The 25657-nt window shown below is 35.2% G+C and overlaps 1 protein-coding gene across 2 annotated transcripts in view; it reads right to left on the bottom strand.

Annotated features, from left to right (window-relative positions):
* Positions 1 to 6110: 6110 nt before the first annotated feature.
* The window catches only part of LOC139690270 (poly(A)-specific ribonuclease PARN-like), a 31555-nt gene continuing 12008 nt past the window's right edge, over positions 6111 to 25657 (bottom strand). The window contains exons 7-14 of one of the 2 annotated variants that reach the window (XM_071587617.1): positions 23582 to 23700; positions 22854 to 22964; positions 18205 to 18274; positions 15981 to 16036; positions 15134 to 15220; positions 13505 to 13814; positions 10498 to 10565; positions 6111 to 7102 (exon numbers count right to left, since the gene is read on the bottom strand). In XM_071587617.1, the coding sequence (XP_071443718.1) occupies positions 6924 to 7102; positions 10498 to 10565; positions 13505 to 13814; positions 15134 to 15220; positions 15981 to 16036; positions 18205 to 18274; positions 22854 to 22964; positions 23582 to 23700 (1000 nt within the window). In that variant the 3' untranslated portion in view covers positions 6111 to 6923. The remainder of the gene's footprint in view (positions 7103 to 10497; positions 10566 to 13504; positions 13815 to 15133; positions 15221 to 15980; positions 16037 to 18204; positions 18275 to 22853; positions 22965 to 23581; positions 23701 to 25657) is intronic. The other variant, XM_071587618.1, reaches the window with a different exon arrangement.

Raw genomic sequence — 25657 nt, 5'->3', positions numbered from 1 at the left:
ACTTGCATGTGCTCTGCAGTAAGGAAAAACTATTTCATCAACTGAACAATAATTAATTAATATTATACTAGCTAAATAATTCTGAAAAGGGGTCCACCTGTCGTTGGTTTTGGCCAGGTTCCGGCCTAATTGGCGATTAGGTCGCTCGCCGCTCACTTGGAAAACTTTTTTAAATTCTTCAAAATACTTCAAAGCTTTACCCCCCTCCTGGATTCACTCCCTGAATAAATGTTTAATTTTTATGTTCTGTATAAAATATGTAGACGTTCTTGCAACACCAAGCCAAAGATCTGCATCTGTTGTATTTTGCGGTAATCTTGAAATGTACGTATGCCTTCTGCTAGTCAACTAACAAGTCTGATCAAGACAAGAAGTTAGCACCTGTGACAAGCTGCGAACTGCCGGACTCGGCAACCAATGCTGTCAAATATATCTCGAGTTCAGGCTTGGGCCTTTCCAGTTCAGTGGGTGCTATGTTGGGCTTCTTATACCCCGTGTGCATTGCCAAGCTCCGGTGGTGCTCTGGGACAAGGCTCCCCTCAAATTTGAAGTTTCTACTGGCCTGCTAAGTCCCAAGCTTTGTCTGGAGACAATCATCTAAGGAAAGAGATGAAGGAACACTTCCACTGAATCGAGATTGTTTTCTACTTATTCATTTTTTCAAACGTTTTATTCCTAATTATAAATTTGGACACCAAGGAGATGCAACCAGGACCTGCTAACGACAAAGGTATGTGAAAGAAAATTGATTTAAAGAGAGAAGATATGAACGCTAAATAAAGCTGTAGAATTCATTAGCTTAATAAATTCGATTTTCCGGCAATTCTTAATTACCTAAGGTGATATTAGTAAAGGGTAAAAATTTTTACACGGGATATTTTCGAACGCTCAAATAATTTATAGCTTCCACATTTATTCCATGATCAAGTGATTCTTTTCATTTGGCGTACGTTTTTTAATTAACGTATTGCCAAAAACAGGATACAGGAGAGACAGGCGACTTAACCGGATGCAGTACTACGCAGACTGCACCAGAGTCGGGAGCGGATGGAGAATCTGGATGAGCAGTGCGACGAAGAGTAAGACAGGGGTGTCCATCATCAACTGTGTTTTTCGAAGTATACGTAAAGGGAATGTGAGAGAGGCATGGAAAAGACTGGAGGAAAGAATAAGGAACGTGGGGAAAATCAGTTTTGCGGAACGCTTTGCGGATTCACAAGGTCCGTCAAGTGTTACCAGTCATTGCTGAACGCATTAGAAAATCAGTGTGAAAGATACAGGATGAGAATCGATGGCTTTTGGATGAAAAACAAATAATATGAGGTTTTCATGGAAGGCGAAACCAAAGTTAAACGCTAAAAGAGAAGGGGAAAAACTAGATCCGGCGGAACAATTTACGAATCCTTGACGCATCGTGGACCAAGATGGCCGCAGTAATAGAAGAAGAATTGCGTTATGCAAAGAAGTCGTCACAAGGAGGAGGGTTAGGATGACTGGGACGTCAAGCAAGGAGATTAAGAAAAGACTACTGAAGACATTGGTAATGAGGGTAGTTTTGCACGGCTTGGAACCTTGGTCGATTAAGTAAAATAATAGGTGCAGATAGGAGGTATTTGCGATGTAGAGGATGTTACCACACCATGTTTACCAAAGGTAAAATGTACGGACAGGCAACCCAACAAAGAATTACTAGGCAGAGTAGGAGAGAGCATTCCTGGGAGGAATCCACTGACGGCAGGAAAGATGGTTGAGGAGCAATTATATCGGCAATGGAATCCTGAACATTGATAGAGGCGTTGGCAAAGTTAGGAAGGGTTAAGGGAAACTAGGCATTTTGGATGGACTGTAGGTAAGCAGAAAGTAATTCGATCTGAAGAATAGCTAATTTTAGTGAAGAGTGGTATGCTGAATAGTGCCGTGTTAGGAGAGGTTAAGAAGTGAAGCAATGGTCAGTCGTTGTGCCAATCAAGAGCCTTTCTCAATTACTGGACTAACTTAATCTGTGTTTGCCTTTTTCTTTTTTAATTTATGTAGAAACCTGCATAATTCATAGGATTTACTTTTATTAAGGACCATTACCACTGTATGTTTCAAATTATCATTAAAACCCTAAGAGAGCATTGTATTCTATGAAGTAGAGAGAAACATGGTTTTCAGGGTATATCAAGTTCAAATCAAATTACGTAGTCCTAAGTGTGCTGAATACAGTTAAGTATCAATAAAGTATGCATCGGAAAAATACCTGCAACTTCCTCTTTTTAAAAGCAAAACACTTTCAAAAAAGGAAGTTATGTTGCCGGACCCTGCAATATTTTATATAAGTAACTTCTGTTTTTTATACTTGGTATTATACATTCAACCTATGAAGATAAAGATGTAATTTTTTAATATAAGATAGTAAGTTTTCATGAGCATGAAACTAGTGTTTACATTATAGCCCAAATGCCAGGCTCACTCAGTGAAAAAGTATATAAATACACTCCACACCAAAGTTTAAACGAGCCTTTTCTTAACATCCTTACTCGATGTCTCTATCATCGATTTCCTCCTCCTCATGAAAACTCCTTTGCCAGATGCAATTCTCCTCCTTAAGTCTCTACCACTTTGACCATATGGGTCCAAAACACTTCCAAGATATGAAAACTGTTCTATCAGCTCTAGTTTTTGCCCTCCTATTTTAATGTTTAGCATGGCTTTTTTCTTTCTGGAAAATCACTTAACCGTTATTTTATTAATATTGATTCTCACCCCATACCTGTCGCACTGAATTTCCAATTCACTCAGCAATGCTCGCAACCCCTTAGCTGACTGACAAACTAAAGCTTGGTCATCAGCAAACCTAACTGATTTTACGAATTCCCCGCCCACTTTCATTCCTACCTCCAGTCCTTCCCATGCCTCTTTAATCATTTCCTCTGCATACAGGTTGAACAGCAACGGTGACAATGGACGACCCTGCCTTCCACCTCTTCCTAACACTGCCCATCCAGACCCTCCATTCCCCACTCGCACCTGAGCAGTCTGAGACATGTACAGGTTGCGGATTAGTCTCCTGTCCCTCAAATCTATTCCTATTTTCTGCAATACACTCATTAGTTTTTCCCAATTCACTCTATCAAATGCTTTTTCAAAATCTACAAAACAGCCAAATACATCCTGACTGTATTCTATATTCCTCTTGATTAGTGATCTCATTACTGCAATGATATCAAGCATGCCTCTCCCCTTCCTGAACCTAAACTGATCATTTCCTGAGTAAATAACACAGTTTCAGGCATAACATGGTGGAAATCCTTCCTGATAAAAAAGACACTTTGCTTTTCCATATGGAATATTTTTACTACAACCTAGGTCTCCTTACAGTATAACATCTTCAGGTATTCCACGTGGAAAAGCAAAGTCTTCTTTCATCATTTCCTAAGTAGCAATTGGCCCTGCTCTCCATCCTTTTGTTTATGATCCACCGAACCACTTCAGCTGAATGTGAAATCAAACTTATTACTCGGTAGTCCTCACAGGATGTAGCCATTACCATTTTTGTAATAGGAACCAATACTGATCTCACATCCTACCAGATTCCTTTCACATAAATATTATGAATTAGTCCAAAAAGAGTCTTCCTCCCACATTTTCCTAAAACTTGAAATAGTTCCACAGGAATGTTGTCCACGACCTTATTTGATTTAATTTCCACCAATGCCCTTTACATCTCATACAATCTACGCCATCTTCATCTATGTCATATTCTCTTTCTGTCTAAGCTTGCTGGCCTAAGTTCTTTACAAATCTTCTATATATTCCTCCAATTTTTCTTGTATCATTGTTTCAACTATTATTTTACCAGACTTATCTCTAAATGTTAACACAGATTTTCCCTTCTCACTTCCAAATAATGTTTTAACCTTCTTGCATAGTGCACTAATTTCAACCTACCTCTGTAATTTTTCCAAATCCTAGCACTGCATCCTCCGCCATGCTTCATTAGCTCTATTTGTTGCCTATCTCAATTTATTATTTAACTCTTTGTACTTCCTTCTATCTTTGTAATTACATTCTTCCATTTCTTCTCTCCTCTATCTTTCTAATCATCTCATCTGTGACCAATAGTTTCCTCGTTCTTTTCATATCAACAGTTCCAATAGTTTTTTTTGTGGCTTACGATATCCCTTTTTTGATATATTCCTATTTTTCCTCAATGGTACTCAGCTCCTTTCTCTCACTCATGATTTTCCATATAGCCTGCTGATACCCTTACCTTGTCAATCCAGCTAATTCCTCTACATTCTATTTCCAATCTCGCTTCCCCAGCCTAATCTTTTTGAATATAATGCTACACTTGATAACTACTAAATTGTAATCAGAGTCCACATCCGCTCCCGGGGAACTGTGCAATTGATCATGCAGTTCCTAACTATAACAATCTAACTGATACCCTTCTGAGTCACCTGGCATTTTCCATATATACCTATGCCTTTTGTGGGGTCTAAACCAAGTGTTAGTGATGACTAACCCCTGTCTCTTAAAGAATTCAATTGCTTTCTCCCCACAGTCATTGCTCGTACCTAAATCGTAGTCCCCCACCTCATCACCATCTCTTCCTTTGCCCACCATCACATTCCAATCCCCTATCACTATCAAATGTTGTCCTGTAGTAATACACTCAATTATGTCTTCTAAATGATAGTATATCCTATTGACTTCTTCCTCCTTATGATTGCTTGGTGGCACGTACACCTGAGCAATGGCCAAGTTTGTCAGTTCTGCTTTTATCTCTACTACTAATATTCTATCCCTTGCTTACTCTAAGTCGACTACCCTACTTCCTACCTCTTTAATAAATATTGTGGCAACTCCTCATTTGCTCGTCCCCTCCACTGTATATTACTCTATAACTATCACTCCAGTATACCCCGCTTTCCTTCCATCTCACCTCACAAGAACCTAAAATATCTATATTTCCTTTTTCCATTTCTCCCTTAATATACTGTAATTTTCATCAACTAAGGAAATACACAATGATATATTTTGTAGCTGAATTTGCCCGGAATCCATGCTTAAAATTCTTAAAGGGGAAACTAATGATACTTATGACACCATACAAGTGAAAGAAAAAACCTGTGCTATCCACTTGGGCTTGTATAAACAAGCCTGCAAGAGGAGACATTAAAAAGAATGTAAATAAAATGCATTCCAACTGATAATGGGATGAAGCACTTAAATATAATTTTTCATGGAATACCATTTCCTATGACCTTTCACAGTTTCCACGGCTGAGTAGTATCATAACAGAGAAAGTTTTCCATATGCAATAGAGCATCATAATGATTAGGCACTTTGGTGCAGGAGTTGCAAACTCTCCCAACAATATAAAAATTTGATTACACATCACTGTCAACAATTATGAACACTACAAGAGTTATATGAGGATGATCTGAACATTTCACAGCCTGTTGATGAAAATGAAAATTTATGCTTTCAAAAAGTTTTATTTTTGAACTTGATGCTTTTAATATTAATACGGGGGTGATCTGAAAAGTTTTCAGCCTACTTGCATGATTTTTTTCCCCATACTGACACAATTGTGAGTAGACGGCACATGAAATCGCAAGACGGGACTATGACAAGAGATGGGATTATGGCAGTGGAACAACACAGGATGAAATACATTAATATTGAAAGTGATTATCTTGAAAAATAAAATTATTTTGAAAACATTGTAATTTTTTTCATCATTAGGCAAAGAACTTTTCAGATCACCCTCGTATTAATAACTTCAGATAATGATGCTCTAAGTGTTCCAAATGGGTACAAATTCCTTTTGTCTCCTAAAAAATGTTTTGGAAGATCTAAATTGTCAATTGCTTGCTTCGTGTAAGTATAAGTCAATTTCTTGCATTTCTTTTCCAAGGTTTAGTCAGTATTTTGCAAAAGAATTTTTTTCTGCTAATTTGTCAAAAATGTTAGTTTCCATCTAACTAAATAAATATATCCATTTTCAATTTTAAATAACTTTGTCATTAATGCAACTTAAGTTCGTTCCTACTTTTCTCATGTGGTTTTCATAAGAAGTACATTATCATTTTGTTTGAATAAATTAACTACGAAAAATGTACTCAAAAAGAAGTTTTATCTATACACACATACATTTATTTTGTGTCTAGAGTAAACTAACCTGCAACACATCTACTACTTACAGTCATGGAGATTTTGTTAACAACAATATAAAATAACAATGACATTTTTTATCATTGTAGGAAATGGTCAATTGGTTTATGTATATTTAACCAATTTCATCTACCATCCTTAGCAAATTAAATTTAGTAACTGCATTACTTCCAATAAATATATTTTGCAAATCAGGAATCATATCTAATGTGTTTATAACATGATCTAGGAATGGAACCTATCAGTCTCACCAGCAAAGAAAACATTTTGTTGAAGAGCAATCTCAAGAGTGGATATCGCTTTACAAAATAGTTATTGGTGAAACTTATGGACTCTCACAAAAACACCATCAATGGATTAAAAAATCCACACATTTTGCAAATAAAATGCCAATATACTTCTCATTTACTATTTGGAAAATTAAAGTAGGAAACAGTATATTCATAAAGTAAAATTATACCTATAATTTTTTCTCAACACAAATTGAAATAAATTTATCATATTCTGTAGGCACCGTTGGTGAGATCTTTTACAGCAAAACCATCCTTCCATAAAAAAAGAATACTTGCATTTTTTTCAATCTACAAAACCTTTTCCTGAAACTTTCAGTACAAAGTCTGCGGCTCAGGATGGAAAATAAGTTTTCTTACATTACTGAAATGTACATCATTTCTCCTTCAGAGATTGTCTTAGCCCATATTTTGATTATAACAATGCAGATTGGCACAAAAGTCACACATGGCTCATTAAAAAAATATTTAATCCCAGGAATCATTCTCATCAAATTCCTTCCGTTTTGCTCTTTTGGTACGAACACAGTCTGAGGCTTCATTATCTGACACATCCCATTCACTCTTTTTTTCTTTCTCTTTTCTTCTGATTACACCTCTACTTTCACCATTATCATCAACCTTTCCAGCCCCAGGGGATGTCACTACTAAAATGAAAATTATACATTAATCAACATAATTATCAACACAGACTACATATATTATTAAATTTACACTATTAATAGCATCAATAAAAACAAATACAGCAATTAGAGTTTGCAGACTTCTACAGTGACTTGATTGATTTAAATGGCACAATGACTGAGTAAGATATATTTTTACAAAGGAAAGTAAGTAAGTAAGTAAGATAAGTAAGTAAGACTGAGTACAAAGGAAAGTAAGTAAGGATTTTTACAAAGTAAGTAAGTAAGACTGAGTAAGATATAGTTTTACATCTTTCTGGACATTTGATATCCCAAGCTTATTAAGTTGGTCAAACCAAATTTTTTAATGCAACACTTAGGGGATATAGGTAAAATTATCAAAGAGTCTTCCTCTAATCTAAATCAGCTATTGGAACAACATTTCAAATAGTATAAACTCCACCAATTCAGCATTACATAATCAGATAAGATATAATCACTCAATTTGCAACATTTTTCAAAATCAACATCGCCAATGCACAACTTTCACCTTCAATCAGCTTTCTTTCCTAATAAGTGACAAATTGATAGACAGTCAACCAGTTAGAACATATACAGCGGGTCCTTGCTTTACAATACCATACATATATTATGAATGCATGAAGATTTGGGATTTCTACACACACCACTAATTCATAAAGAATGAGTATTCCCTTCTTCATTGATCACTGAGGCTGTTACAATACGGTGAATGAAGGAATATGTAAAAACATAACTTCAATGGCATCAAGGGTGGCATCATGGGTGTGCACCAAGATACTTCTCAGTTACCAGAGTTGCAAATTTGAGGAAGGTTTCTTTGAGTATCTCAAAGTGTACGCTGGAACCTCTACGAAAGACTAGGCAATCCAAATATGGAGTAATTCATGGATATGAACATGTATACATGGTTAAAAATGTAATAAAAAGGTTGCATGTAAAATGCACTCTAACTACGACAGTGCCCAATTGCTTCAAACACAATGTTCTTGTCGAATTATATATTACACAATTTATCAACATTGAGGGGACAATGACATGGGTAGTCGCTGATATAGTGCTTACAGTATTCTTAATTAATTGAAAGTGGCATGAAAAAATTTCAACATTTTACTTTCTACCAGGCACCATTGACTGACAGGCTGGCCTATGCAGCTGTCATCCTTCTCCTCCACCTCCCCATACTCAAAATAGCATTGTTCTTGAAGAAGTAATTTACTTTGGAGACATAATTACTAAATAATTACCATCAAAAACAACCATATGATAATGTTTTATAGTGTGTTGAGCAGAGTACAGCTTATTATGCCACCTCTACAACTGAACTATCCTCTGCAGTCCTCCAGTATCTTCTCCATAAGCGGCTACGACCAGCTTCATCAAAGCAATATATCCTGTAAGCTGTACCTAAATTTAATTTGCATTATAAGTCTTTTCATGCACATGGGCAGTTGCTTCATTGCAATATCTTCTGTGCACATGAATATTTGTAGAAGCTTTGGAAAAATGCTATTTGATTTATCCAGACATAATGACCACCTAATTAGTAAAAACTAACTGATGCATTTTAAAAGTAACTTTTTTATAAAAATAATTGAAACCCTTACTCCATACCTTCTTGGCATGATGTGTCTCAAAACAAATAAACAAATTAATTTTCAGATTTATACATTTTTACGATTACAGATTGGTCATGACATTGTGCAAATTCAGCCTGCTATTAAAATACTTCCCACGGGAAAACACCAGCACAAAATCACAAAATATTTCCAGGGTAAAAAAGAAAGAGAACTAACCAATACGAAGAGTGCTAATGCTTTAGGGGCCAAGCAAAAACTTTCATTTGAGAGATTTACCCAAATCAGATACCCAAAACATACAGCAGAAAATTTCACTGATACCCCAATGCTTTTATCACCCTTCACCCAGCACAAATCTATTCTTAATGAATGCTGACTTGCCAGATTAACAAAGGAAGGCAAATCATAGATGAAAGCCTACCCTTATCTCTGTGTAGACAGCTTATGATATTTCCTAGGTGTACAAAGCTGTTATGCTTCAGAAATGGGGAGCTTCCTATACTATCACTATGGAGAAGATAGAGCATGCAACCGAAAAGTTAATGCTTAAATTGGGGGAATATATACAAAACTCAACTGAAATGACTGCTAGAATTACCTCCCTATAAAAATAGAAATTGCTCTCTTTAAATAACAAGTTTAACTAATTGCCTAATTATAAACATTAAAAGTGTTGTCCCTTTAAAACCAAGTCTCTACTCATTTGCTTACAGCTGTCTGCCTATTTTGAAAATGTTCAATTATGTACATCCAGAAACAAGCATGAAACCTAAAAGAGCAGGTAAACAGGCTACCGTCCTTGATGCTAAATGCTAGCCCTACAGAGAGTGTGAACATGTGAAAGACTATGATTAAAGGCTATTTGAAAAAAGACTCTTCTTTATAGCCATCAATGCATTCTCCTACATTAAGTTCACATGGTCTGATTTTTAAATCACATATGTACCATCTTATAAACAAATTTCTAAATGGACTGTCACAAGGTTTTGTTACTTATTGGTTAATTTTTTAAATTATGTTATTGAAGATGTGGAAACCTTTTCACAAAAGCTGAGTCAGCTAAAACATTTTCTTACATAAATGTTTACTTTCATCAAAACATGATTTCTGTCAACGCAAGTATTTAAAAAGTTTTCTTTTGTTTCATTCTCAAAAACAGTGCATTCAGTATGGGGATGAGCTTAGAACATAAGTTTATACAACACATGTACACTATGGAATTCATTAAGCACTAATGGAAAAAAAATATACTCAAAGCATAACAAATACACTGGTATGAAAAGTTGAAAAACTGCAATTAGAGCACATTTAATTTATATGTGTGTTCAAACAGTGAGTTAGAGATATCATGAAGTGAATCATTGGCCTTCACAAAGCACATCATCAAGTGCCATCATCATCCGCATATCCATCACAAAGCAAGGACCTACTATGCTCTTAAGAGAAGAAATTAGTTATAGAAATTTGGCTACATAGGAGGAATTATGTATTGACTGCTTTTCCTGAGATATGACAACTTTTAAAATTAAACATTATTCACATCTTTGCATGCATTTTTTGAAGAAAATCTAAATAATGAAATGCATAAAATTCTATTCCAACATTTTCCCATTGCAAGTATATAATAATAGGCCTACATTCTACAATTCAATTACTTCTAACCACATTTTTGAATATTTTAAAATCCATACATTATGATGACAGAATAAACTAAATAATCTATAAACTTTAAATATTGTAGATTTACTTAGGACTACAACACATTAATGATTTGCATTCATTTCATTCAAGGATACTTACAATTTTTATCTATTTCATCCTCTCGCTCCTCTGGAATAGGATCAATAATCCTCTTAGCAAAGCTGGACCTACAGTAGAGAGGATAATGAATTTGTAGAGATTAAAAATTAATGATAGGGCTTTATTAAGTTTTCTCAAAACTTAAAACTGAGTCCCATAACCTGAACTGTTTATGATAACATTGAATTCCAGTTTTTATACAAAAACTTCAATTTTGGGAAAATATTTCATCCATTGGATAGAAATAAAATCTCTACACTTAGCAAAAATTTACTGTAAAAATCTGCAATTATATTGTTTAAAATTATAAAAAGGGTAAATACAATGTGTCCTTAATAATTTATTTCTGTTAAATAAATTTATATTAAGGGGGATGATAGTCAAATGTGTAGAGCACCGAGCTACTGGCTAGAAGATTTTTGATTATAGGTGATGCCTCTGGACACCTTCATCTCACCCAAACCGTTGTAATTTCCTGGGTACCATATATTCCAGGAAACCCACATGTGACACCGGGAAAGGTACTGTCCCCCCCCCGCCCCTACCTTGATGGGTCCATTTTGCATCCCATTTGTAGTATTATTAGGAGGTTTCTACCATCACCTATCAAACCTACATTTGGGTTTATTATGGTAGTGGTTTGGGAGTTTATATTGTGATATGACTTTGGCCTTCAGAATACTTGTAATGACCAAAATGTGCATACCAAAAGAATTTGATGTTTTAATTATGAACAATATTGCTTCTTGATTACATCAAAAATGTTCCTTGGATATGAAGATATCTTTTTTCATTATTGATTGTAGGACATGAGAGAAGAGCGGATGCTGAGCTTCCTTCAGACAAAATCTACTTTGGTGGCGCTCTTTCCTCCTCTTCCATATCTTCAGGAAAGATCACTAGGAAACTCTAATAAAAAATCACTGACACGATCTCTGAATATAATAGGAATAATTTCCATTAGGCTATTGAAAAGGGTTTTAAGAGGGGGTTTGGAATCCGATATTCTGGACAGTTTTTGATTATTACTCATTTGTGTTCCCTGCCGTCCCAACCTCGAGAGGGTACCAACTCTGTCTCCATCATCCATGACTTCTTTTATCTTTTTCTATTATATCCGTCTCCTTTGAAATAATCAAGATATTGAGCACTGAAAAATGTTTTAATGCCAAGCTCTTTACTGAAGATTGCTGCTGACAAATGAATAGTCAAACCATTAGTAGCAGCCAGTATCAACTGGCATGGTAGAAATGTAAAGGATGTGGGTTCAGCACTTCTGTACAATGGTAGATATTGTTTCACCAGTTGAAGGTAGTCGTCATAGTTATTTTCATTACACTTCAACACATTTGTAGCGAGATCTTTGCATTTAACTAATATGGTGAAATAATTTGCAAGTGAGTGCAAATACCACTGAATTCTAAGTGAAATTAAAAATCAAAGAATAGAGTTGCAGTTACTGGCTGCTGAAAGAAGTGAAGGCACAGATGATTGCCTTCAAAGATTAAGAGTAAGCATTTGTAGGAATAGTCCATTTCATACAATGAATGGTGCCTGCAATGTCATATCCTATGTTCATCATGGAGCCTTAAACACAAACATCACATTCAAGTGGAATGGCTTTTCTGAAGCTTCTCAGGGTCAGCAATTATTTTAAGTATGGAAACCAAGGAGCCACTCTAGTTAGGCAAGAAGAAAAGGCAAGGAATATAGAAATGGGACTTTCCCTACACCCCTATCCATCATCTCTTGGCTGCATGCTGAAATATTATACAATTTCTCTTTTAAGCGGGCCTATTTTTTTATTATATGATTGATTATATCACTTATACCATTTCAGTGTAAGAGGAGGGAGAACAGAGGCTGAAAAAAGACAAAATACTACAGTTAGTATCTATTTTTGAAACATGATCAGCACTTATTACATGGGTTGTCTATGAACAGTAGGAATGATGAAAGATGAAATGTGTTTGTACCTACAATGTAGACACCCAATCTTGTATGACAAAAGATATGCATTAGCATGTATAGACAAGAAGAAGGAAAGGTTCCCTCAACTAGAAATAACAGATCAGAAAGATGAAGTCGTGTAAGTGGGATTGATGAAAATGAGGTGTATTAGTCAAGTCAATCAATTTTTTTATACTTCATTCGTAAAAACACATGTGCATCCTTCAATAGGGAAACACTGTGGTGGTAGTTTGCAGCTGATGATATTATCAGTTTCATACAAGAGAATGAGGAGTTCTTTCACAAAGCTAAATTCATCAATATAGAAAATAATCATTCCAGTTAGCTTTCATAATAATTTCTACCAAGCCTATGATGTTATGCCCAAAACTTTATCTTGCACTTCTATTTATCGATAAACTTCTTTTACTTCCTGTCAAATTTTAAAATCAATTTAAAAAATTTTTGCCAGCAATTGATTACTACCTAAATTCATTCTCAATTTTGCAAACAGCATCAAAGAAGATAAACAAAATTGTTTAGTACTAAGCATAATGAAAGAGAATGAAGCGTCATTTTACAATCAGTCATAAATATCACTTCCTGAGGATTGAATTTTAATTCACATTAAAAATCACCCTTCCCAAAGAAGCATACAAGCTTGACATACCTAACTTGATACCTTCATTGATTCAAAACGTCATTTATAATTTGATATACCTATTACAGCATTAAAAAAACTAATGCATGATAATCCTTGAAAAAAAATAATTACGTACTAACTTCAACAGCATTTGAACAACTGCTAAAATATTTACATAGTAAAGAGATGATTTCAGAAAGACAAAAATTATCATCATGGATTCTTGGAACATTCCCAGGAATTTCCTAAGCAAAACAAATATTCAAAAGTATTTCCAAAAGAAAGAGTCCCTTACGATTGTCGGGAAGTAACTAGAAACAGGCACTTCAAATATTAGAGGCACAGATATGACAAAATTCACCAACATATCCAACCCAATCCAAAAATAATTAATGAAAAGACTTTGACTCCTACTCTCCAGAGCTGCGTCTTCTCTTCACTCCACTGGGTATAATGGCACTGGTTTCAGAGCAGTTAGAAATCCTTGCAACATTTGGGGTATGTGATGATGAAGTGTCTTCTATCTTGTTCAGAGATGAGAGACACTTTTCCTTGCATCCAATTTTCCCATTCTTTTTGTTGAGGTATTCCAAGAAAGGCATCACAGAGCATGGCTCTGAACCTACAATGGAACTAATGGTTTTGCAAACAAGGGATGCCTTTTCACGCTCCTCCAGAGCCACAAATGCTGATGAATCAGTCAGCCATGAGACAAAAATGGAACCTATTAAAAAAACAGGAAAAAATTACTCATTGATGTGAAACCTGGCCAAATCTAAGAAAGATAACACCATATGAAAGAATAAAGAATTATTTCCAGGTATTCTTGACAATAAGTACATAATTACAATCCTTGAATTGGTATGAATGCACAATATTCCTCAGAAATTCAAGTGTTCAAGTCTTCTCATACAAAGTGGTGTAAAATATATGCATGTCATCATATATGGTGCACAACTATATGGATTGGATTATTTTAACTCCAGGGATACTTCCACTATGCTAATACTGTTTAAAAACTATAAATAGTTGTCATACTTGACAAACTAAAAAGTTAACTTTATTAGCAAAAAAAAAGAATATCGCCAATTAATTAGAATAAAGGCATCACTCTGCCTAAAAAGTACACCAAAAAGAACAATTAAATATTCTGAATAACACCTGAAAGAGGATACTACTAAAGAATGCACTCTGAAATATTCCTTCACCACTAAAACAAAAGATACAGAAATTTTTATTCATGTCTGGGTCCAACATAGTCCACTAAAGGATCTCAGAGAACATCCTATCTAAAAACAAGATATGAAACCATGAGGTGTCATGCAGTGATTGCAGCAAAATTTAAACGTAAATCAAATATAATTGAAAAAAATAAATAAAAGAACATTCCACATATTTCAAACATTCAAAGTTTGATTGACAAGTAAAAAAAAGTTAGACTGTGGACTTCTATCTAAACATATCCTCAGACAAATGCAATGTCCAACTTAATTGCTTAGGGAAAGCAGGCATGTTTTCCATTGTAATAATCTAACAAAAGTAAACCAGGATCACAAACACATTTCAAAATCACTACTCTTTTCCTGTATGTCCTTACCCACACACAATCATAATCATACCAAAAGGCATTAGTATACTTAAAATGCAGCCCCTTTTAATAATTTTGTTCACTAAATACTTGTATCCATTTTCATCTCACCATTTTTATAAAGATTTGCATTAGTTCAATATTTTCAGCCTCAACTTTGTGGAAGTTCATTTTAATAAATGAAAAAGAAACACTTTGTTCCAATCCACCACTTTATTACAGGTACGACTAGTTTCGACGCTACGGCGTCATCCTCAGGTACCTGAGGATGACGCCGTAGCGTCGAAACTAGTCGTACCTGTAATAAAGTGGTGGATTGGAACAAAGTGTTTCTTTTTCATTTATTAAGATTAGCATTCATGAAAAAAATTCACAGCTAAATGTACATCATATTTTTAACCAAAGAACAAAAATTGAGCCTTCAAATAACCTGAAAATTATGCACATTAACTTACCAAAAGAGCCAAAGAGTGACCTCAAATTTTGCATGTTCCACGTTGAAGGGAAGGTTACATGAAAAACATGATCTCGTGGGGGCATGACTGTAAAAGAGAAAACCCATCAGCCTATAGTACTATAACCATACAAGATAAGGCAAATACCTTGCAATTTATCTCAAACCCATGGCCAGTAATTTCACTATTGGTATACATTTGCACTACCAAAAACCTCTCACATTAAAGCAAGTAAAAACAACCACAAAATATGTGGCTAAGATTAACTAGCCCTTGACAATGACAATCGCACAAAGAATTCCTACCTTTGAGGATTCAACTTCAATGAAAGAAAAACATACCATGCAAATTTATAAATAAATCAACATAACTTTTTCTAAAAGGATTATAAAATTACCTGTATAGTAGGCAGTGGTAGCAGTAATTTTATTTTTAGGTGCTTCAATGATAGGTAAATTTGGCTACTGGTAATAAATTCTATGTAAAAAATCATTATGCATATGAAAGAGGTTTAATTTAGAGGATATGACCTTAGATAAATGCAGGTCACAACTAGGTTTGATTTAATAAATACAATCCTAGTATGTACATAATTAAACCACGAAATATGGCCAATATCCTGATACTGAAATCTTTACCATAATGGACAAGTTACTTCACGCACAACACACAAACCAAATTTAACCCTGCACAAAAATTTTAAATTGTGTTGCTACAATATTTTAGACTGAGCACATTTGAGGACTTTATGAGTCCATATAGAAACCAAATCAAAAATGATAATATTAAAAGTGATCTTTCAGTTTAAATCAGTTTAAGTTTTAGCAACATTATGCAAAGAACATACCATCTTGTCCCACTAAATCCATGTATGGAATATCTTGTACTTTAAACAGGTAGAGCCTATAAAAACAAGATGAAATGTATTAAATACCCAGTGTAGTGAATAATAACAGTAATACAAAATATTAATCATCTCTCTGTTACTTCAGGACTTTATGAGCAATGATCTACAGGCAGCCTCAGTGTCCGCCTTCATTCAAAATATTCAAATAATAAGTAATATACTGATATGAAATGCAGCACTGCAATCCACGGCTATATGCATCCCGCATGTGTGTTCATTGGGGAGGCTCTTAAAATTTTTTAATTACAATGACGGAAGATTTGAAAAAAAATATTTATGCTAATAACTATCACATGGTAAAGCATGTTGAAAGAAAGAAAACCCCAACAGTTAATAGTTTATTTAGGACATTCCACACCACAACTTAATCAATTTTATGGTAGATACATTCATGGAATTCATCAGGGGGATAAAAGGAAAACAATTTTCAGAAAGTATGGGGGCAGGGGGAAAAAATATTGGTCTTTGGTAGGTGTCAATTATCTATGAATAATTTTCTATTTTTCATATTTATATCACCAAGTGACTCCAATATTTAAATCAATATTCCTCATGTGCAATTAATTAATTGGACTCATTAATCATTTGGGTAAATGAAAATAAGGACTCATTATTTTAACTAGTATTACATTTTTAGTGTAAGTATAAGCCAAATAAAAATTAACCATTTGTCCTTCTCGCATCTAGCCAATTTCCTTCAAGTGTTCATTTAGTGGTAAATTTTTCATCGTCTTCACAAGCTCCTTAAGCTCAAAAGGCACCACTTATGACTATATAATAGGGCAAGGGGCACAACACAACATGACATAGCTATCTTAGGTAGTTGGAACCTTAAACCATCATAGTAATGAAAAGCATAGGGAGCTATTAAATTCCCATTGCTATCTGGTAAGGACAAAGAGTAGCCAAGTAAAATTCAGTTTTTTCAAAAAGATTTTCCTATAGATCTATGTAAATAGTTTTAACAGTAACAATATTATTGAAAACCTTGCTTAAAATGATGCCGAAATATTTTTGGAGAGTGAATTGCAAGTGGCAATATATTTGTGGGACTGAGGGAGAGAGATGCCAAAAACAAGTTAATGACAGTTCAAGCTTTATTACAGCAGATTCATTCATAGCAGCAGACATTATTCACAGTTCATTAACAGCTAGACATGATTCTATATAGCAGAATATTAGGTATTTGATATGTTTCTTACACAAACAAAATTCCATGGATAACATTATATCTAGTTTTTATCATTTTCGTTTGTAAATATCTATTATCCCCTAAGTATACTTTTATTGCAACTTGAACAATATTTCATCAACTGCAGAAATAACTCATGTTCATAAGACGAGTATGAATATAAAGAAAAATGTGCACTTAGCCATTGAACAGACAAATTGATTCATTTGTAAATGTCCACATATTATAAATGCCACCCAGCAATAAATAGCAAGCTCAATTAATTCTCAAAGCTTATGTGTAGTTGACTAGACAGTAATGTAGAATTAATGGTAATGAAAAATGAAATTGTAGAGGTCAGTTCCTCAATGCTCCTGAATGTAGGTCAGGAAAGGGTGACTCCCATATACATGTATTAGCAATATAGTTTAAATTATCCAACACAATATTATCTATTATCTGACGGAGGATTAGCCATTGATTCCATTGAAAGGCATTCCCTCCCCTTCTAATTCAATGCTAGCAGCTAATGGCATTTAATCAACAAAAATGTTATTCTGCCACACTCAAGTAATTTACTTGCATACTACCTGTAGAACTCCCAATGTGAGTAATGTTTGTATAACATTGGAAGGTACAACATACTTATCCACAGAATTCTATGGAAAAGGTGCTGTTCCTTCTAATATTATGGATAAACACTTCACTCAAATCCATAGAGTTTATGACAGCAATATATTTTCTCAAAAAATGATCTAATGAGGTGGTATCCTTGCACATAAGCATTTAGTATTTTGTTTTTTCCATAGCTAGAAGTGAAGAACCTTGCAGAAAATAAATTAAGTTTGTGTTCCACAACTTAGTGGCTTGGTTCATTATTTGTTCATTCATCATTAACCCTACCAATCCAAGCCACCACATATATATTTTCAAAGTGATAACTTAAATGGTAGCATGGCATCCTGACAAATTTATTATTACATATGTACTCACTTGTTTTCAAAAGGCTTTAATAATGAAAAGTCAATCAGTGAACCATTTTTTGCTTCTTTCGCCAACACTCCTGGGGAAAAAGATTGGCTTTTTTACTAGTCAAATCAAAGGTAGTTATTCTTAAAATATTTAGATCTACAACATAACTCAGGAGACTTCTTCTTTGATAACACATATTTTATCTTAAAAACCTAAGCCTGCTTACAATTTGCATTATAAGATTTAATTTTAAGGCAAATAACATCAAAAGTCAGAATATTTTCATTCAAGTTAAATTATTTACATCAATTCTGAAGTTTCAAAGCAGTAGTTACTATTCTCTTCGCAACAACCAATAATAAGTAACAATAAATTATATCATGAAGCCAATATTAGTTAAACTTTTTAATGTAGCCGTATATGATCCTTAAAAGAAGTTAATTATGCACCGAAAATAGTAATTAAAATTAAATTAGAAATTTTTGTTCAAACTATATACATACTCTTCATGTCAAAAAATGATGTCTATTCATAAATATCTCTATTTGCTGTTATGCGAAGTAAGATGTTTTACATTTTAACATTTAAATGAAAATTACTATACAGCAGTATTTAATACTACAGAGCAGAGTATTTTGTAAGAGATTAAATATATAAACAAAGCTGGAAATATGAGAACAGTTGATGAGTGTATGATTAAAGAGTGGTTTTATGATTGCATTAAATTAAAGTAATATATTAAATCGGCTATTATACCAGTGCATTTGAAGGGTTTTAGTGGCACCAACAAAATTTGGTCGTACTACTACTTACTAATGAAGAATTTCCCCATTGAGGACATTGTAGAAGAAATTGTTAGCTGCAAAATTATTATACATGGCACTGGTCAATATTATATTTATTTATTTTCCTTGAGCCCATCCCCTTGTCTTTGCAGTGGAATATTTCTGAAGTGCATGTTTTAAATTCAAAATATGCTCAGTTTTCCACAGCATGTAATACTGCATTTTGATAAATTTGACAGCAATAATGTACTACCTTGAACAAAAAGTTCCCGGAATAACCACCATGTGGCGCTCCCATCGTTCCGATTTGAGTTCTGTTTTTTTTGTTAAATTGGTACATCTGTTGTTGATATTCCCTTTAAATCTTAGTGTCATAACTTGACATTTGCAAAAGTTACGGTCGGTTTTCGGTATGTCCATCAGTGCTTCCTGCGATTTTTCCATTACTTCCTCTCGGCTGCTAAAACGCGTTCCCCGTAATGGTTTTTTAACTCGATTGAACAGAAAGAAGTCACAGGGAGCCAAATCAGGTGAATTCGGTGGCTGTTGGATTGTATTTGTTGCATTTTTCGTCAAAAAATTACGAATAATGATAGCACTGTGCGACGGTGCATTATCATGGTGCAAAATCCACGAGTTTTCTGCCCACATTTCTGGTCTCTTTCGGCGAATTGCTTCACGCAAACGTCTCATAACGCCCAAATAATACTCTTTGTTTACTGTCTGGCCTTCTGGCAAAAATTCATGATGCACTACACCGTTGTAATCCATGAAAACCGTCAGCATTGCCTTCTTTTTTGACTGAAAACGACGTGGTTTTTTTGGTCTCGGCTCATTTGGTGAACGCCATTCACTTGCCTGATGTCTGGATTGCGTGTCGTACTCATAAACCCACGTCTCGTCTCCAGTAATGATCCTTTTGATGAATGTGGGATCGGATTCAGCCTCGCAAATCATGTCTTTTGCGACGTCAACACGGTCTCTTTTTTGCATGAAATTGAGGTCTTTTGGCACCAACTTTGCTGCTACACGACGGAAACCCAAATCATTAACCACAATGTCTTGGGCGGATCCATAGGCAATGTTCAAGTCCTCCGCTATTTCTCTGATGGTTAATTTGCGGTTATTGACCAACATTTCTTTTACTTGTTCGTTCGAAGGTTTCCGCAGCGATGAGTAGGTGATTTCCACATTTTTCGGGCTGCGTCCGCGTATGTCGTTTAAATGTACAACAGTTTCGCCAGCTATCCTGCTGGCGTCCTCAGGTCAAGGATGAAAAGAAGCTTGTTGTCCCGTCTTATATAGGAAAAATCCGGCGCCAATACCGGGAAATTTCTTGGCCAATCAGGGAACGTCCTCATATTTGCGCGGAATTATTCGTTTCCACGCACTGTGGAGTGGATATCCATCCTCTCTGTTAAAATTTTTTGGCCTTTTAACGATTTCAATGGCCTCTCTGATTATTCTCTGGAAGTATTTTCCTTCTTTCGCTATTATTTTAGCGTCGTCGAAGAGAATAGAGTGTCCAGGTTCACTCCAGGCGTGCTCAGCGATGGCCGATGCTCTAAACTGTTTGGCCTTGGTTGCCCTCTGGTGTTCACTCATGCGTGTTTTCAGCGCTCTGCACGTTTCACCGATGTACCATTTGCCACAGGAGCATGGCACTTGGTACACGCCTTCTGATATTAACGGTGAAATTCCATCCTTGGGTCCGGGTAGGGTGTCAGCTATCTTGGTGACGCAGTTGAATCTGGTCACCACATCATGTTTCCTTAAAGCCCTCGCGATTCTTTCCGAAGTCCCTGCGATGAAGGGGATGGTGACGTAAGCCTTCGGACGTGGTCTGGAGTCTTCCTCTCTGTCAGGAACAGCGGTGGTTTGTCTCTTCTTTTCTTCCTTCTCGGCCCTTTTTTGGATCATATGAGCGCTGTATCCATTCCTTTGCAGGGCATTTGTCAAGTGTTTCTTCTCGTTGGCAATAGAATCGGAGTCACATATTTTATATGCTCGGTTGACAAGTGTGTCTACCAGTGAGGTCTTCTGACTGGGATGGTGGTGCGATGCAGCATTAAGGTAGCGGTCGGTGTGAGTAGGCTTCCTGTATACTCTGTGTCCAAGCCTCCCATTCCCTGTATTTCTCTTCACCATGACGTCCAAGAAGGGCAGTTGATGATCCTTTTCCACCTCCATAGTGAAGTGGATGGCTTGATGCTGTGAGTTCAGATGTTTCAGGAACTTTTTTAATTCTTCTTTTCACCAGCGTCCCTATTGAGGAATCGCTGAATATCATCAAGGAACTCACCTCCCGCGGAATCCCTAAGGACTTTCCAGGATTGGTGGAGCATTGCCTCCGCAATTCCTTCTTCCTGTGGAATGGTGACCATTACGAGCAGATGGAAGGAGCTGCGATGGGCTCACCCCTCTCCCCGGTTGTGGCCAACCTCTACATGGAGAGCTTCGAAAAGAAAGCACTGGAATCCTGCGACAAGCGGCCCTCACTGTGGCTAAGATATGTCGACGACACTTTTGTCATTTGGTCACACGGAGAGGAAGAATTAAAAAAGTTCCAAAAAGTTAAATCCATTTCTGAAATTGTAAAAAATCGCCAACACACACAGATAGATGTACTCTTGGCTACGTAACTTTTGCAAATGTCAAGTTATGACACTAAGATTTAAAGGGAATATCAACAACAGATGTACCAATTTAACAAAAAAAACATAACTCAAATCGGAACGATGGGAGCGCGACACGGTGGTTATTCCGGGAACTTTTTGTTCAAGGTAGTATTATGAAGGCTATATCTGCTTCACTTAATATAATTGGATAAAAAATCAGTACAACCTAAAACCCTCTTCATTTAGTTATTCAGTTGACAGGTGTTTAGTTGGACTTCAGCCAAGAAATAAAGATGAATGTAATGGAGTGGCTCTCTCCTTTTCGCCATTTGGAATTAAAGAAATTTTAAATCTCAATGAGTAAGATGTCAAAATATTGCTCACCCCTCTTCAAGAATTCTTCCATTACTAGAGAAGAATTTCTTCCATTACCTTACTCCTAACTGAGAGGAATGAAATTCAATAAAATACTGGTCAAATGCTCCTTGTTGAACATACTTTGGATGCTCATTTAAAAAATAGTCCCCAAGAATCTCTGCTCGTCAAGAATGAGGTGGAAAGATGGGCATCATTAATGAATTTCCCACACATGGAATACACTGACACCCTGACTAAAGTAAAATAATTGAAGCCTTCCTGATTTTTTAAAATTCAGAGTGGTAATTTACAAGAATTTATATTTAACATTTCTCCAAGAATATTAATTTTATTCCTTGCAAATACATATTTTGTGAGGGTAAAAAATAGGAGAAACTTTACACTTCCACACACTTTTAATGTTCTACGACCATGGTTTTGATGCTACCCATCATCATCAGGTATGACCATAGCCATAGAACATTAAATTTGTATGGAAGTGTGAAGTTTCTCTTATTTTTTACCCTCATCATTAAGGAATTCCACAAAGTTAAGCCTGAAACTGTTTATTTATATATATATATATATAAATACATATATGTATATGTATGGTTATATATATATATATATATATATATATATATATATATGTATATATATGTATATATATGTATATATATGTATATATATGTATACATATGTATACATATATATATACATATATATATACATATATATACATATATATATATATATATATATATATATATATATATATATATATATATGTATATATATATATGTATATATATATGTATATATATATATATATATATATATATATATATATATATATATATATATATATATATATAAACACACACACAACACATAAAATATAAGAACTTACCAAGATAGTTAGCCATAGAAATGAAACATACTCCAGTGATAAAAGCATCATAGCCAGCCTCATGAGCCATGTCATCTTTACAGGAGTATCCAGGACAATTTTCTACTGGTTCTGAAAATTAACAAAATTCAGAGGATGAGTAGAGGCAAATTAAAATTCAGACTCATTATTTATTTAAAACAAGGTGTGGATCCAGGGTCAACTTGGAGGCAGTGATAGAGTGTGCACACAACCAAAATTCTGAGTTAAGAGAAAGATTGAAGCTGGTAAGAGTTGAAATAGAACTGTTTTGTTAACATAAAATTTAGTTGCTTTTTTTATTTCTTGGTGATGTGTTAACCAGTGGGTGAGCACTGAGATACTAACTTGAGGGCCCAGGTTTAATTCCTGGAGATGCCCTCAGCTTCACCCAAGCTGATTTACTAGATCTTTCTAGCAAACCATGAGCTGCACAGGGAAAGGAACTGGCCCCACTACCTTGATGAGTCAATTTCACATGCCATTGGGCTGAGTACTAAGTGAGCTCTACCCTCACATATAGAACAAATTTCAGGATGATAACTGGGATTCGATTCCTCGATAATTTATTCATATTTAATTCTATACAAATTAATGAAACCAATTAAAAGAAATGTTTCATCATGGCAGGCATCTAGGGAAGTCATGCCTCCATCCTGGATCCACTACTGCCCAAAAAAACAAAAATGTATAAATAATGCCAACATTACCAACTACAGGAAGCTTAAATGGCTCTTCTGACAATCGTTCCATGAGTTGTGCTAGAGTGGTATTCATGAATTTGTCTTTAAAGGGATACATGTTTGACATTAGCTTAGTGTCCACCAGCCTAAAAAAAATAAAAAATTTTAAAATTAAATGAATATACATAAAAATAACTTCAAATAAAATTACTACACAAATATATTCACTTCTTAGTTTATACAGTTAAGGTTTATTAGGGAAGAACATCAAGTAGATCCATTTAACACCAACTTGTGTTCTCGCAATCCAACTTGTGATAAACAAATGTCTATTACCTCTGCACAAATTAAAATCAGTGTAAGTACTTTAAAAGTAATTGCCCACACAGAATTCAGGATGATAGAATAAAATTAAAATTCCATTCTACTATGCTGAAATAAGATACTTGGCACTATGACTGAAATGGCACAAAAAGCAAAGATGATAGACACTGTCATTTGAAGACTTCACATAGAAAGATCTAAATTTAGCACTTCTTGGATAAAATTTATATCAGGTCTTTAAAGCATTTCAACCAAAATAGCATGCCTGTGTAACGATAGTGAAACGAGAACTTTCCAAATATGGCACAGAAAACACAACGCAAACATTTAATTGTACATTTGACAAGTAAGTATGATTGGAAAAGCCTGTAGAACAAGTGGCTAATACCCCCCTTTGATACAATATTTTACCTTTTTACCTCAAGCGTATTTTATTCTTCCTAAGACATATACATTCAATTCAAACCAAACAAGATTTAAGAACATTTTTCCAGTCCTGGATTCAAGTAGTAGTAGTTTTTAGGGGAGGCGACCGACAGCTAAGGTCATTTGCGCCATAGGGGATGGACAGGAAAGGATGAAGGGTGGAGAGAAACCCGGCATCGGCATTAGCCTACTCTTTACGAAAGGCGCTAAGGGGTCCGCAGTTTAACGTCCCATCCGACGGACGGCGTACTCACTCAAAGTGCCCTCCACAAAGCACCTCAAGTAGGGATCAAGATACCTCTGAAAAATATTCAACACCACCGGGATTTGAACCAGCACCCTCAGGGTGAGAAGCCAGTACGTTAGCCCCCGCACCCTCTCAATCCCTCCTGGATTCAATAATCCATTAGTAAATTTAATGATCCATTAATACTAAAGGGGAAATGGTAGTCCAAGGGGTAGAGTTTTGGGCTACTGGACCAGAGGGCAATGGTTCAATTCCCAGGCACACCTCAGGGCACCCTCAGCTTCACCTAAGCTGGGTGATTTTTGGGTACTAGATCTTTCTGGGAAACCAAAGGCTGCACAAGAAATGAAATGGCCCCCATACCCTCATTTGTGAATTATACATACCATTGGGCTTAGTACTAGGTGAGCTCTGCCCTCACCAGTCAAACCGACCTTCAGGTTAACAACTATGGCATTTTTTAATAATAAGTTAATTTCATTTTTACTCTTTTACCACTAATGCAAAAGGAATAATTACCCTCACACTCAGATGCTCTTTTTAACTAACTAAATACTTCACCATAAAGTTCCAATTGGAAATGTTACCTAAATTAAGCAAAAACTTATCATGCAGTAGCAATTATAGTAATTTGAAAATTTTTGGAAATAAATCGCATTAAACCATTAATGCACAGTAACACAATGGGAATTGGCTCTACATATCCCTTATCTATTTTTGTGGTGCCCTTTACCTACAGTGAAATCACAAATGTTAGAAATGTCTTAAGAATGAAATGCAAGAAGGCATTTTGCAACAATAACACAAACAGCAGGGCAAAAGAAAAGTCTAGATATAAGAAATTTATCAATAAATATGTAACAAGTTCTTCTTTCATATCTTGTACTAACAGTGAATTCACTTTGGATACAAGGCAATAATGGCAGTAGCAGCAGTGAAAAGAAGATTACGCGAGTGCACGGCAGAAAATGCTGCCAAAAGAGAAAGAAATACATCAAAATGTTGGACAAAATTAATGATGGAGAAATTCTACTATGTACAAAGATACAAACCCTTAAGAAACACTGAAAATGCAAAGGGGTTCACATACCCATTAGACATACATT

This window comes from Hetaerina americana, unplaced genomic scaffold (genome assembly GCF_022747635.1).
Source record: "Hetaerina americana unplaced genomic scaffold, ioHetAmer1.1.p SCAF_3, whole genome shotgun sequence".
In the NCBI taxonomy this organism is placed as follows: domain Eukaryota; kingdom Metazoa; phylum Arthropoda; class Insecta; order Odonata; family Calopterygidae; genus Hetaerina; species Hetaerina americana.
Note: the sequence above shows the minus strand (reverse complement) of the source record. Positions and strands in the feature narration are given on the sequence as shown.